Here is a 15,339-nt window from a genome sequence, read left to right as displayed (position 1 = left end):
TTGAAAGGACAGTCACAGAGTTTAATGATGAAATCCAGTCTTAATGTTGAGTAAGCTGATGGAAAAGCCATGAGGCTTCCTAGCCATTTAGGCCAACACCTGAAATATTTCAGCTTTCAACACTTCCATTGCCTGAATTTGCATTTGGAAATTCTGTCTGAGTAAATAAAGATTGCGTAGTTCTTGATTCCATGGTAGAGGGAGCTCAGGGTCCATTATAAAGCCTGTGGAAAACTTTTCAAGATCTCCATTTGAGTTACTGCCTCTGTAGCTTTCTAAGATACATGTATTGAACTCGGGCTCACCCTTTAAATGCCTGAAGACAAGACAAAGAGATGATTCATGTGAACAGGAACATCTTTACTTTTATTTAAAACAATTCCTTGATGTATTGGCAGTGATTCAAAAGTTGAACAGAGCATTCCTGTAGTACACAATGGCAAGAGATGAAATCAAGAACAAAAAGATGTAAGGTTGGTTGTTTAGTTCCTTAGTTAATAAGTAAGTAAACAGGATAAACAAAACCTCTGTTGAGCATTTACTTTCCTGTTTCAAAAGCTGAGGTACTACAAACGCAGGTTGAGACATGCAATCATGTCTGCCTTCATATGGCAATTCTTGCACTTAATCCTGGGTAATTTAATGGAGACATGTTGGGGGCATTAACCGCCTCCGTGTATTCTGTAGTTCTTACTTATTAGGTAAGTGGACTCTTCACTTTGAAAAGCTCTCTCAAAAGCAGATTAATGTTCCAGTGTAGGAGTGTGGTCAGGTCATATAGTTTCTAGTCTAAGGTATGTTTGCTTTCTGAGTTTTACCCAAATCGGAAAGTTAAGCTGGAGGGTTTTTCTAGATCACTCCACCACCTACCAGAATGATGGAGCAGATTCCATATAACCAGCACTCTCTAGTTTCCTGCATAACATGATGGCTTGCCCGTGTCTGCATGAACCACAATGGAAAAACTGAAAGGCAGGTGGAAGGAGGAGGCTATTCTACACTGCATTCTCCCTCCATGGCTTCTCCTGGGCACAGACTGGAAAGGAAACAGGTGGAGTGAACTCCTGGGATACTCACCTAACTCTAGAGCTGCTATCAATGCCAGTGCAACGAGAGCTTCGTTTTGCATTATTACGTGTTCGCTGGTCGCCATGGTTACTAAATGCTTGATGCCACCGCTCTGTACAATGGTCCTAATTACATCCTAAAATAAATAACGCAAAGATTGACAAAATTCTGCATTGCATACAAGCTGTATTAAATAAGGGAACTTTCAGGGATGCTGTGTTATCTTTGGGTAAGGGTACTCGTTGGCTTTGTGCACATGCAATCACTTTATACATCAATGTATAAAGTGACATGCAGGCCTATTACCTGTTACTGCTCTGCAATTCTAAGGTACAGTGTGTTAAACCAAGGCAGGTAACCCCATAACTAAGTCAAGACACACATAATGAATTCTTTTCCAGGTTATATGTTGTAACTCAAGTTCTCGTGCTGTGCCATCAATCATCAAATAATTATGGGTTCAAAGTATCCAACAAACTATATACTTGGGGTAAGGAAGCACACAAACATAGTTATAATTAAGTTATTAAATGCTTCATCTCTCTCCACGAATTTTCAGAGTTTCTTCAAAATGTTCAGAGAGGTGAGATCACAAATATGACACCTTACTGTGTAACAGAAATGGTGTACTTGAAAAGCTGTTTAGACATAAGACAGGGAAACAAGCAGTGGTATATTGTTACGGGATTTTTCTTCAAATACAAAGGAGGTAAGGAAAAGGTATGTATGGGACACCAATGTGTTGGCTTCTCTTCTAAACCCAGCTGTTAAAATGAATTGTTGTGCAGTACTGCTGCCCAGTATCTAGGAACTTAAAATGTTATTTAACTGGGTTAAATGTGTCTAAAATAGATAAAAATACACAGCTGTGATTCTGTTTTCAAGTCCAAAATTTGATCCAACTTATGTGACAAGAGAAAAAGATTATAATAGACTAATACTCTACAGGTATTAGTTATAATTACACAAGTGGTTGTGCACTTCATGATTTCACCATTTTATATCCCAAAAATAGTTGCAAATTGTTTGCCTGAAAAATCAGGTAACTGGGCATGCTGAAATGAGACTGTTCAAGGAAATGTGGATTGGTTTTTTATTATTTTTTATTTGTCCTGTGAGTGCACAAAGGTTTGTAGTAGCATTAATTTCTTGAAACAAGAATATGATTTAAATTTTTCATCTATATCTTAAATTTCCATTTAAAACACATCCCCCTTTCTTATACCAGCCACAAGCCAAAATAGTGAGATGTATAGTCTCACTACTGTGAGCCTATAACATAAATTAAAAAAATAAACATCTAAACCTAAACACAAAATACCATCTCAAATACCTTCAACCCCAACCTCCACAAAAAAGCCCCCAAAAAACCAAAAACCAACACTCCAAAGTAGTTTTTAGACTGAGATAATCTGGGAACTGCTAAGTTCTATTTGAATTGGTGTGGAACTTTGGGTATATAAGGCTTAAGAACCAATCAGCATCTTTGACATCAACATTTTTTATATTGTAGGTGAACCTCACCCTTTAAAAGGCAGTACTGAGTAGATGACAGCCATCAGGTTTGGTGCTAGTGTGGCTGAAATCACAGGTACCTTCTCCAGTTTTGTAGAATGACTAAAACTGACTGTTGCCTCTGTAAATATTACCCCAAAGCATTTAAAATTAAAAGCCAAATTCAAACCTGATGTTAAGAGCCATGCAGCTGTACTCATATTCAAACCTAGAGGGCAGCAAAGGCTTAAAAAACCCCACCCTCTCAGCTCTGTTATCCTCTTCATGTCAAATTTCCTCTGTGAGTACATGCACCCCACAAGAATTAATTCACCTGTGATGATGCTGTTAATATCTATCTATCTGCCTTAATATCTATTTGATATCATCAGTAGTGTCTCCATATTTAGAATTGAATTCTGTTGTCCTATAGAGAATATTTATTAAATCTCATATCTGTGGTGGTGTTTGCCATCCATGCATGCATGCATGCATGCGTGCTGGGGACTTTGGGGGAGAGGGCAGAAGTGAGAACCAGAAAAATGAACCCTGATCAGTTTTAGAGGCTGAACATAAAATGGAGAAAGGGTATTAGACAGAGACAGTGATATTAGCAATCAGCAAAGATTTAAATCCCTGTGAGGCCTGTTGATTTGTTCTTGGAGACACTCAGTACACATCAGGCCCCTACTGTATTTTTCACTTCATAAATGTCAAGAATGAATGAAGAGGTCACTGTTACTGTCCGAGCTCTCCAAATCACACTTGCTATTTAAGTTCAGTAATGCAGCCTGTGTTCTTATCAGTGAACATGCTAGAAGAAACCTGAGCCTGAAATAGCCTGTCTCCAGAGATGTGTTTGTCCTTTATAAGGCTGCTTGGTCTAATACTCAGCTGAACAAGAATGATGGACTTGAACTGCTGAGGCAAAGATATTTGATTGATGTGAAGGTGATGGGAGGGGCAGATTAATTTTTCCTAATGTTATACCTTTTGCCATATACAAGCAATCTTTTGTTAGAATAAATTATCATTTCTAATGATCCATCAGAATCTTGAAACTCTGAAATATGCTCTATGAAGAGTAGGGAGACAGACTATTTCTGGATCTCAGTTTTATATAAATATATAGCAAGATCCTAACAACTGAGTTCACTGATTCTTCATATATAGCATCATTAAAACACAGAGAATACAGCATGCTGAACTTCTGCAGGATACATTTAAAATAAAAATCAGTCAAGCCTTGGGCAGAGGAGATTTAACACATGAATACCCAGGCTGGCTTGCTAGAAGGATTGCAAGGTGGAGGGTTGGTTAGCAACAGCAAGGTAACTCTTAGTTCTGACAAGCTGACCTTTTTGTCCACTAACTTACTTTTGATTTGCTGTGTCGTATAAGTGCAGAAAGTAGTCTGTTGGACTCTCCCATCACACCTGCGTGATCCTTGGCTTCACACCACTCCACCAAGCGTTCCACCAGTTTTACGTTTTTGCCCAGCTGTTCAGCTGCTTCTGCTACATGATGCCGGAGCCAACAACACAACAAAAAGGTAGTCACTTTTTTTAAGCAAGTGCTAGAAAAACAAGCTGAAAGTTACTAACTTGGAGGAGTTAGAAGAACTTCACTAGCCTGCACTACCAGTGGGAAAAGTCTAGATTGCATTGAAGCAAGTAAAGCCAGTCAAAATGAAAAGAAATAAAAAAAATTCAGAAAAACATTCATAATCCAGTTTTTGAAACAACTTATCAGCCCAGTTAATGAAGCTTGTGCACTGATGAAGAGCAGGGAAAATACAGGTGATATCACACCCCCAGCTGAGCTGTGAGCCAGCTCAAGTATTAAAAAACAGGAGGGACTGCTGCCAGAAGGGAGCACTGTGGTCAGTTAGATCAGGTTTGATAGACTGTAAGTCACGTAAGTTTCTTCAAAAAAAGTCTATTTCACATCCAATGCTTTGCTAGAACTAGAATGGATCTTTTGAAAAAATCTGTAGGACTGAGTCAAAAATAAATACACAGCTAATTTACCTCATGAACTATTTCTGATTTTTAGCAGACTTCTGATTTTATAAATCCTCATCCTGGAACAAGTTGGTAACTAAAAGGTGCTTTTTCTTTTTGGAATTGCAGTCTATCAATTAGTAGAGTATTATCCTGTTCCAAGGACCGAGGTACAGCCAGGGAACACAGTAAGTGAACAGCAAAACAGGAGTGGTAGCTCAAAACACTCACACCTCAATATACACTTGTAACGTGACAGTGTAAAAAAGTTCAAAAAGAAATAAGCATTTGACACCTATTTGAGGGTCCCTGGTAGTCAGTTTAGGAGTTCTGAAAAAAAAAATCAACCCATATTCCTCTCCTTTTGCATATGTATTAGATTTATTCCATGACTTCAGGAATGAAATTTATAAAAACTCTGCTTCTCTCATTTAAGAATCTTGGCAGCGTATCACAGACTGAACCAAAGAGAATCACTTAACATAGAGAACAGTTTATTTTTACCTTGTGCATCTATTAACATTCTTAATGTTCCCAGCAGCTTGAACTGAACGGGGGGCATCTCCGATCTGAGAAATTTCAATACAGCTTCTGCAACACCAGCTGATAGCATCTTAGCCTTATTTACAACTGCATGAATAAAGAACAGGGATTGATCTCAAAAACATTTCTGGAAGGTGCAGTTAATTTCAGAGCTGGACTGGAAGCAAATCTTCAGACGTGGTTTGAAAAAGAGGTTGTGAGCATAGACTTCAGGAACAGTGTGCGCTGGTGATACTGTGTTGTGGAAAAATGTCATGGTTCCTGTGAAATTAAGTGCTTTTTCCTAGCATGCACATCTATATTTCTGTATTCAGCTTGAGCACCACCAAAGCGGTAGACTCCTCCCTTTGGTGTAGGAAAGGTATCTTCCACAAAATGCATCAGGCAGGAGCCCAGGCTAATACTTGCACCCCCAAATAGGAGGAAACTTCTCTGAGTCCCAACCACACTCTTCTATTTCTCACAGGCAAAGGAACTAATTAGCAGAGCAAAGCATCCAATTAGCAGAATAACCTCTTACCCAGTTCCAATACTTCATACAAATAACACTCTAGCCTGACATGCCTGGAGTCTGTAGTCTTTTGTTGCCTTCTTCCCCTCTACAACCTCTGTTTCATCCTTTCCACTAGTCCATGTTCTCCACTTTCACAGAGCACTCTGAAATGCATTTAAGGTGCAAACCTTGCCCAGTAGTGTACTTGGAAAAAAATAGTTATTAGGTATTTGAAATAGTGTTTTGACACAGAGCTAATCACTGAGGTCAGTTATTACTTGCTCGTTTCTTTGTAACAATGTACAGGGATGGTGATGTAGGTCTCTGGCAGACACCCTTCAGCACAGGCTACAGGGAAGCTGACTGATGGAAGTGAAAAGAATGACTCACCTGAGAAAGGTAAGCAAATGGAATACTGCTAAACCTCAGTGAGTTTAGTTATGTATGCATGATCATATCTAGAAGTTAGGATTTGTCAAAACCAAAACTAGTAAAATAAGGTTATATGGACGAAAGACTTATTTTTGGCTTGGCACAAGAAACCATACACAAGTGTTACAGATTTGCTTTGTTGTTTTGTGTGCATGCTCTACCTTTATGCTTGGGTAATCAAAACTCACACAAATTAAGTTACTAAAAATGACAAAATCAGCATTCAGCTTACTGCCAACAAACAGTAACTAATTGCAATAGGCTAGCTATTCTGTCAGTCTACCTCCAGCTCTAATTTGGCAATTTTCAGTGTCTTAAGTAAGATGCAGTGTTTTAACAAAGTGGGCACTGTTCTCTGGTGGGGCCCCTCAGCTGTGAGACAGATTGCAAATGAAGCAAGCAGAAAGAAAAATAAATATGCAGTGCTCTGGACAAAAAGGGTTGAGAAATCATATTCAAGGCCTCCTCAGCTCCTCACCAATTACAAGGATGCCCTTTCTTTGGTGGAGGATACTGTGGGATCAGAGTGGCAAGGGACAGTCACTATGCCTGTGATGTATTCAGAACTGCTTTTCTGAACTGCTGTGCAACAGACACAAAGCAGTGATGGGCCAGAATGAAAAGCAGCAGTCTGACCTGCCTCTAGGACTGTCAGTCAGTGCTCCCACCCACATTCCCTGGGGGGTACAGTGGGAGAACAGAATTTCACCTTCGGGTGGTTAGCAATCCAAAGAGAGGCTTACCAGGAATAGCCAGGTTTCTGAGAGCACTCAGTGCAGCGTGCTGCACAGTTACATTTCCATCCTCCACATGTCTGTCTAGCAGATCCATCAGCTTTTGAACTATGCCATTATCCACCATATGGATGCAGTTTCCGTCTGTGTGAGATGTAACAAGTCATTCGTGAAGGGAAGATTATTACTAAGATTTTTACAACAGCTTCTTATGAATAGAAGGGTTGTTTCCTTGCTCCTTTTTAGATTTCATTGTTGAGAATTTGACCACTATCATCTGTGAGAATTGCAGTGCTCATGACAAACTTACAAGAGCGAGAGAAGAAATCAGAAGAAGGTAGAAATCCCCTTTACCCCTCTACACATGCAAAATAATATTTTTAAAGTAGGTTTAATGCTTTTGAGTAAAGTTTAAAGTTAAGTTTAAAACTAGTGATGTTGCTGTGGAACTCAACAGCAGCTTTACTGCAACACAGTTCTTGTTTGCAGCTCTACAGACAGAGCATGATAGAGGAGAACACATAAATTTACATAAGCTATTATGGCATGTTCTTACCATTTCTGGCAAAATTTGCAATAGCCAGTGCTCCTGCAAGCTGTAGCTGATGACTATTGGAAGGAATCCATGAAAGTACTCTTTGGAACACACTGCCTTTTCCTCCTTCAAATAACTTTTGCATGGATTCATCTGGGGTAAAAAGCACAGAGAGTCAGCAAGCCAAAGTGTTAGAGAAAATTCTCTTTATATTTGTGAAGCTCTGCTGGTTTCACTACAATTAATCCAGTCCTGCAATGAGGGACAAAATCTGACCTGTTAAATGTTTGCCTGGTGTGCAGCAGGTCATCTAGGTTATTTAGAAAATTAATAAATAGTGAAATTCAGCAGCCAAACAGGATTGTGTCTGCTGTTGCTTTGCAGAACATAATGAGAGTCCATCCTTACCTCCAAGCAATAATAGAACCATAAGATCAGAAGCTGTTTTAAGCTCTGCAATATCATCCTCTTTGTCACTGTCCACAGTCTTCTGGACAATCTCAAGTAAGCACTCCACCAAACCAGCTTCAACCAGCTGCAGTTTAATGACATCTGGAAAATAGCATGGATAATAGGAGTCAGAATCAGGATTTTAAATGCATCTGTCCTACACACATATGCAGGATGGACTGTAAGAAACAGTGATGTCAGTGTTTTCACTGACAACTTGTGTACATAAAACCACAAGTTCTTTATTTGAAATTCTTATGGCCAACTTCTGTTATTATTCATCTAACAGGCTCTCTCTGGCTCTGGACTTCCTTTAGAGCACAGTCATAAGCTGAAGGTGTATGGAGCTCTTGACTTCTAAAAATGAGGATATTTCTCTACAGCAAACTTCTAGCACCTCAGTCATGGCGCAGCAGACTCATAAGGACTGGGCTGTGTTCCTTCTTTCCAAAGACAGACAGTATATCTGCCATTTGTTGAAAGGGCTGCAGGAGGAGTGCAGAAAGGTCAAATCCAAAAGGTTGGGTTGGCAGAGAAGTTTGTTCTGGAAACTGATGAGGCAAACTAATTTAGTTGTTATTCAAAACAAGGCTTGAGAAGGTAATATTTTTTTTTCAAGTGACATAAAATCTGGGAACAATATTTTTTTCTCTTTTTTCTAAAATAACAAAATATTTAACAGATATTTCCCTTGGAATCTTCTTTACATGCCTAAACTCCATTTCTGTTAAGAGGGAATGGCAGGCTGTCTTAAGCTATGTGAGGTCTCTTCATACATGGAAGTGATTCTGGTAGCTTTTGCAGGCTGGTTTTGAAAAATAGTCACGAAGCTCTGCAGAAGTGTGCAAAAGAAGTGGATTTCTCTCAGTTTTCTACATGAAATGGTATTTTTGCAAAAAGGTGTTAATCCAAGTTAAAATATTTTTAGGCCAGGGCTTTGGAAATATTTTTTTCATACAGTTTACAAACCACACTTGGGAGAGGAAGTGTGTTCTACCTCTGGTGAAGGATGTGTCTGACTCTCAGTTTCCTGGTGTCACGAGGCTTTTTGCCTCAGTGAAATTCATTGTTCCTTTAAGAGTGGCCGACCTTCTCGTGAACTTTGTAAGGAAATGCAAAATCTCCAGCTGGGATTTTTTTTAATAGGCTCTTTTGCACTGAGGTGCTTTAAAAAGTAGAGAATACCCTTAGCTATAGAATACAGGGTTGCAGATGTTCTGTGATTTGAAATTGAAATTGCTACACTAGCATGCTTAATCAACAAGTAAATTATAAAAAAACCTTAAAACACCCCAACCACCAAAATCCGGACTCTGCAAATACTTAATTGAGATGTTTTTCCCTTCTGACCTATTGCTAATTATCTACAATGAAAAGCACCTAAACAGTACCAGCAAAGTGAACTCATTTATGTATGCCTTCAATCCACAGTGGAAATGTTTTTCTGACTACCTGTCAACATCTGAGCATCTGAGTCAGGGTCAGCAGCAGTGAATTTCTCAAATCTTATTGCAACTAAAAAACTTACTCTAAGAAAAATCGAGCATTTGAACTGACATATATCAAACACACAAAAAGTTCAACCCTGTTTTGTGTCATTCTGAGGATGGAACTACCTTAGAGTAGATTTTAAGTTATTATATAGTAGATTATATATTTTGGAAAAGATGTGCATTTTTAGAGCTGAAAAAAGGAATTGATTTTCCATGCCACTTAAAAGTCAAAGTACCTTTTTAAATTGAAATGAAAGTTTATCCTGACTTATACTTTGTAAAACAGACACACACAGAGTGTGCATGCACAACGGAATGGATGAAACATAAATCTGAGTTTGCAGTTCTATCTAACAATCTATTCAATTAAAAAAAGCTTTAATGCTGAAGTAGTTAAAATGAGGTTAGAGTGCTTCCCCCATCTGTCCATCTCCTCTTGTTAACTCATTACTTTATTTCCGTCAAGGGCAGATGATACATTGTACAAGCAACCTTTGTTTGATCCCTTGTTCCTCTGGAGGAACATCCCGGAGGGGTGATCAGGGGTGCACATCGATTCCTGCTCTGGCTTGAGCAGTGAGTCAAACTCCCCGGGGCTGCCTGGGGCTATGTAAGATACACCACCAAACACCCAAATTAAATTCATATGATCTCTCAATGAACAGTAAGGGCAGAGTGTCCAGCCCTTAGCCCTGCAATTGACATGCCCCTAACAAAAATAGTGTTATAGGAAATGGAACTGCCAGAGGCTCTGTGATTCCAGGAAATGATGTCCTGGTGCTCCAATGGTCTATGAACACTTGAGCCAATGCTTGCAGACAAATGTTGTGAAGCTCACTAAAAAGCAGCTTTTGATATTCCCACTGTGGGCACAGGCAATAAAATATAACATAATTGTATACAGAGTGAATCAGTGATGGAATTAGCATTAACAATGTGCTGGCTCCTGTCATATGCTCAACAATTAAGACCCATTCACTTTTCATGACACTACAATCACATGGATCAGCTGTGGTGGCTTTGGAAGGAGACAGCCCATTTCTCTGCATTTAATGTCCGAAAAACACACCGATATACTGAAACAAACAATACACATAAGACAACGAGTAAAAGATAGAATAAGAAAAAAAAATTCTCACCATTTTCTGCCAGGGGGGCCAAAACTTCAAAAATCATCTCTTTTTTATCATGCTCTATTTGCTTCTTGAACAGTTTCACAAGCTCTTCAGCAATGTTTGTGTAGGCAAACTGCTCCTTACTTGACTCTGTGAAGCAAAAGGAGAAAATCAGTGCAAAGTAAACAAACAGCACAAGAACTACTTTTTCTCTTTGTTTCCAGGTTTATTCAGCAAGATGACTAACTGCTCTTCACAGACAAGAGCAATAGACTCATGCTTGTCACAAAATGAAGAGATAAATGTCTAACACTTTAAATGTGCTGACCTGAAATAGTTATGGTTAAGGCTGTTAAAAATATATAAATATATGATTCAAGGCTGTTTGGTCTGGCTTGTCCCACCAAAATATAAGCTAGCTATAGTACAAAAAGAAGTCTTTGATTTCCCTCATCTTAATAGAAAGAAGAGCAGGTTATATACTACATTTTCTGTGGGAGAGATGAAGATTTGCACCAAATGCTTTAATATTTACATGGTCTCATGATGGTGACATTCCTTTTGAAATCTGTGTGTGGCTGTTGCTGGGCCATCTCATACTGCACAGATACAGCATAAAGCAGTTTTACAGATGGGCGAGGTTCCTACCAGATTAGCCAGCAGGTCTTCAAATGTACATTCAACAAAAGCATCTCTTATTCCATTGCCTGTATCATATTCCTCCTCACTGGCAGTATTACAAGGGCTGCAGGTGGTAGGGCTGGTGTTCTGCATTCTCCAGTTGCCACCTCCTGAGGGCCATCTGTAGCCAGAAAACCTTCCAGCACCTTTGCTGTTGCTGTGACAGATGCTTAGGGATTACTTTACTGTAGAACTGACCCCAAGGACTTGGGAAAAGAATGAACTGCAATCCTGGACACTTTTGTGCACATCTCATAATTTTCTCTCACTGTGCATGGTTGTATAGCATATTCTATATGGAGTTTGATCTTTCCAGTATTTTAGCAGATCCGTCACTGGTTTGTGCCCTGCTTTGACACAGAATTAGAGTAATATAATGCTTTTCAAGGGATTCGTGCAATGCTGTTGTCTCGTAAGTGATGAAAAATGATAACCTCACCTAAAAAATTCCTTGAAGTTACAAGGCAAAAATAAAACAATACAGTTACAATGTGATTGACTACTGCTTAAGGGAGAATAAAGTATTACAAAGTAGATTAATTTTGTGCCAGTCTTAAAGAACGAGCACCTTTTCAATGTGTATGTACTGGAAGGGAAGTAGCAGCTGTAAAGTTTCTTTCCCATGGTTCTCATTACTCAACAAGAGAGAGCTGGATCTTTCCAAAGAGGGGAAGGAAATTCTCAGTGAGTCTACCATTTATCATATTTAATATCATTATGGTTTTGGTTGCATTTAAACATTAGAACTTGCAGCGTATGACTCTTATAATTTCTGCTGTGCAGACACAGTACACAGTGCCCAACCTGCAGGCCTCTGATTCATTAATTTAGCGCTACCTTGATGGCTTTTTCTGATGGTGATTTGTTAAGAATTATCTCCTGTAAATAAATTTATGTGTATGATCAAATGAAACTAGGTAACATGATACTTTCTCTGGCCTTGAAATCTGTGAACTCAGGCCACCAAGTACTACAAACTCAGAGACATATTTTTCATATTTTGAACTGCTGAATGTTCTTAGATGATATTGTAAGTGCTACGTATTTACTCCAGTGTAAAAAAATCCCAACTCATAAAACTAGAATTTCTCCAAATATGTTAGCAAAAGAACAACATAAACCACAAATGTTAATAAAACATAGGCCTTAACAACCCATTGATTTACACATGGTTGAATTCCAATGAAAACTGATCTGCTTGAAAAGACATTAGATCAAAGCAGGGCCACAAACTTCAATTTAAATGGAGTTCTAACTAAAATTAACATCTATTCATGATTCATACATGGATTTAGTCTAAATACTAGAGTATATTAAAATTCTGTACCTAAAATAATACTGTATATGCAGATTAACGACTGTGCCTGCCTCAATTTCATTCTGAGATTTTCATGAGCCAAATTTAATCTCGATAAAACTTTGTGGAGCTACACCAGGACACACTATTTATATAATTAATAAATAATTCACATTTAGTAAACAGTGCTATGGAAATACTGTTCAGATGATTTAAAATGTGCTTAGTTGAACTGAAGCACAGTAACATAAAACATAAGGTTGAATTAAGTACCCAAATAAATTTCAGTTACTGAAAGGGGAAAAAAAAGAGACAACTATATATTCTAGAGAAAATAAGCAAAAATTACTTGTCTGTTATTATTGAATGTACCAAAAGGACTTGAATGAGCTTTTTTAGTCTTTAACTAAGACTGAACATTATGAAAACTGTATGTAAATTTGAGATTAGTATCGTGGACTTACCGAGTTCTGCTAAATTGCCAAATGCAACAAGGCACATTTCTGTCAGAGCTGCATTTTGGCAATGAATGCCCAACAATTTCACTAACGTAGGAATAACACCCATATTGATAAGCTGTGACTGCAAGGTATCTACATAAAAAGAGAGTACAAGAGTGAATTAGCATTTCTCTTCTTAGTACTGTTCTTTTAACCAAAAAAGCATTTTTCACACAAAGCAACTTCTAGGCTAAGCAGCATGAAAATGTCTGTCTCCTCTACTCTTCAGACTAGGATTTGGTTCAGATTTGAGATATGGACTCATAATTCTTGTCCCTGGTAGTGGAGTGTAATTCCAGAAATACTCTTTCCTGATCTGTTCATAGGGTATAGTGAATTATGCAGCTACTGACAATTTTGTGGTTATCAGGTTCCTAATAAATGTCAGGTTTGATTCTGGGCTCACTGAGATTAGCTGACTGAAATTGACCTGAACAAGGTCAATGAAACAGTGATTTATCTGAGAGCTTTTTCTATATAGTCTTTTTAAAATTAAAGATCAAAACTGGAAAATTAAAATTAGAATGAATATAAACTGGCACTGAAATAAACATGAAAAGTTTCATAAACACAGGAAGTCACAATGTAGATTATGAAGAGCTTGAGAAAAAAGAAAGTTTAATAAAGACAAAAAATGGAAGGTTTAAGAAAAGTTCTTAGAAGCCATTCTGATAATTTCTTGCATAGGATGAAAGTTTATAGTATTTACAAGTAAGAAAAGTATTGCTCCTAGGTGTCTGCAAATAGAAAGATGCTCTGATGGTTAGGCAGAAACATGATTGGTTTAAAAGATTATTTATAACAGTATTTCCTCTTACACATTTTACCTATAACATAGCAAAGAAGAAAAACATTGTTTCACAGTTGAATAGAATGAAGCAGACATAAACACACCAGATGTTGTTTAGTAATTTTCCTAAGCATCTTTTTTTCCTTTGTTTCTAAAGCACTTCAACTATGTTTAAATGTTACATAGTCAAAAGACAAGGATCCAAAGCCCAGTGATGTCAAGAGAACTGTATTACTTAATTTGGCTTTTGGTCAAGCCCTACTGGTAATTTCTGGGGTGGGGTTTTTTTGTTGTTGTTGTTTGTTTCTTTGTTTTGTTTAGTTGTTGGGGGTTTTTTTAGTGTGGTTTTCTTGTTAAGGAATTAATTTCAGGCAACTGAAATCAGTTGGAGTTCTTATATCTGTGGCATGAGAGCCATAAAAAATGAAGATTTTTACAGGGAGATAAAAACATATGACATCTGAAGTTTAGCAAATTTAGAATCATCTCATGTTCTCAAAAAACTCCTTGAAATTTTCATATAATGAAAATTATGAAAGATTCCAGAATGTTTAGCTCATTTGTACTCAGTATAAAATACTTTGATAATAATTATGAATTTGGTATACCAAGTAAGTAAATGGCATGGTTATTATAGGTTATTGGGGATGAGCAGGAATCCTTATGGCTTGACATCTTTAATAAAACTGTATTACTTACCAGTAACTGAATTTCCTTTTTTGAGGGGAGGGATTACCTGTTCCACAGATTCATGGTCTTTAGTGAAATTTATGAGAACACCATGTCAGACACCAAAGAGCTGTTGAAGTTGTCAAATTTCAGGTAAGTACAAATTGTACTAGCGCATGCATTGAATGCCATTTTACCTCTGGCAGATGTGTGAGTCACTACTACACCCTCCTACTTCATTCCAAACTGACTGGAAAAATCTGTCTTTCAATAGGAAACCTGGGGAGAGAGGGAGCTGGAATGGTTCTACAGAGAAAATTGTTGTGTAGGAGAACTCAAGTTACTGGTAAATAACCTGTTTTTGTCCTTCGTTTGTGATTGTCCCCTCTAAACACTTAAAAATTCTGAAGGAAAACTGGTTGTCATGGAGAGTGGGAGAACAAAGACACAAACCACAAATGCCATAGAAAATTATTTGGAAAGAAATTGTTTTGTTACTAGACTATACTTTTAGTCACTCTAAAAATCTCTTTATCCAACTGTAATGGATAAAGAGACAATCTCTATGGACTTCATTCCAACATCAGGAGCATAAACTCTCCATTTTGAGCAGGTTTTTAGTTCTGCTGTCTCTTTCTTAATACAAAATATATAAAAAGCATGGAGGGAAACCACATAATCTTTGAAAGGAAATAGGAATCTTAACAGTCAGATAGAAAGATATATGATTGTTCAAGAGAGCATGGAGTGCACTGACTAAAGGACCTCTAGAATTTCCAAACTAAAAAAAAAGAAAAAAACCCATATACTAAGAAAGAACAATTGTATTGGGTCAAAAGTCAGGTATTATATGTCAGACTCCATACCAGTTTGATTTTCCCAGAGTAGAAGGATGGCACCTGAGTACAGGAAATATCTACAGTGATAAGAATGGCATTACAAGAATTGACAATAAGGTAAACATTGCCTTAACAGCAGTAAGTGTTAATTTAAAACTTAAAATTTTCTCCTTTGACAAAGACAGGGCAACCCTGTGAGTCAC

General features: G+C 37.7%; 1 protein-coding gene across 3 annotated transcripts in view; it reads right to left on the bottom strand.

Annotated features, from left to right (window-relative positions):
* Positions 1-15,339, bottom strand: part of RAP1GDS1 (Rap1 GTPase-GDP dissociation stimulator 1) — a 59,073-nt gene that overhangs the window by 4,926 nt on the left and 38,808 nt on the right. For all 3 annotated transcript variants that reach the window (XM_031066359.1, XM_031066358.1, XM_031066357.1), the window contains exons 4-11: positions 12,803-12,931; positions 10,385-10,510; positions 7,711-7,854; positions 7,324-7,455; positions 6,777-6,911; positions 5,070-5,195; positions 3,940-4,079; positions 1,078-1,204 (exon numbers count right to left, since the gene is read on the bottom strand). In XM_031066359.1, the coding sequence (XP_030922219.1) occupies positions 1,078-1,204; positions 3,940-4,079; positions 5,070-5,195; positions 6,777-6,911; positions 7,324-7,455; positions 7,711-7,854; positions 10,385-10,510; positions 12,803-12,931 (1,059 nt within the window). The remainder of the gene's footprint in view (positions 1-1,077; positions 1,205-3,939; positions 4,080-5,069; positions 5,196-6,776; positions 6,912-7,323; positions 7,456-7,710; positions 7,855-10,384; positions 10,511-12,802; positions 12,932-15,339) is intronic.

The sequence above is a fragment of the Geospiza fortis genome, unplaced genomic scaffold (genome assembly GCF_000277835.1).
Source record: "Geospiza fortis unplaced genomic scaffold, GeoFor_1.0 scaffold11, whole genome shotgun sequence".
NCBI lineage: Eukaryota > Metazoa > Chordata > Aves > Passeriformes > Thraupidae > Geospiza > Geospiza fortis.
This window is presented reverse-complemented; position numbering and strand designations above follow the sequence as displayed.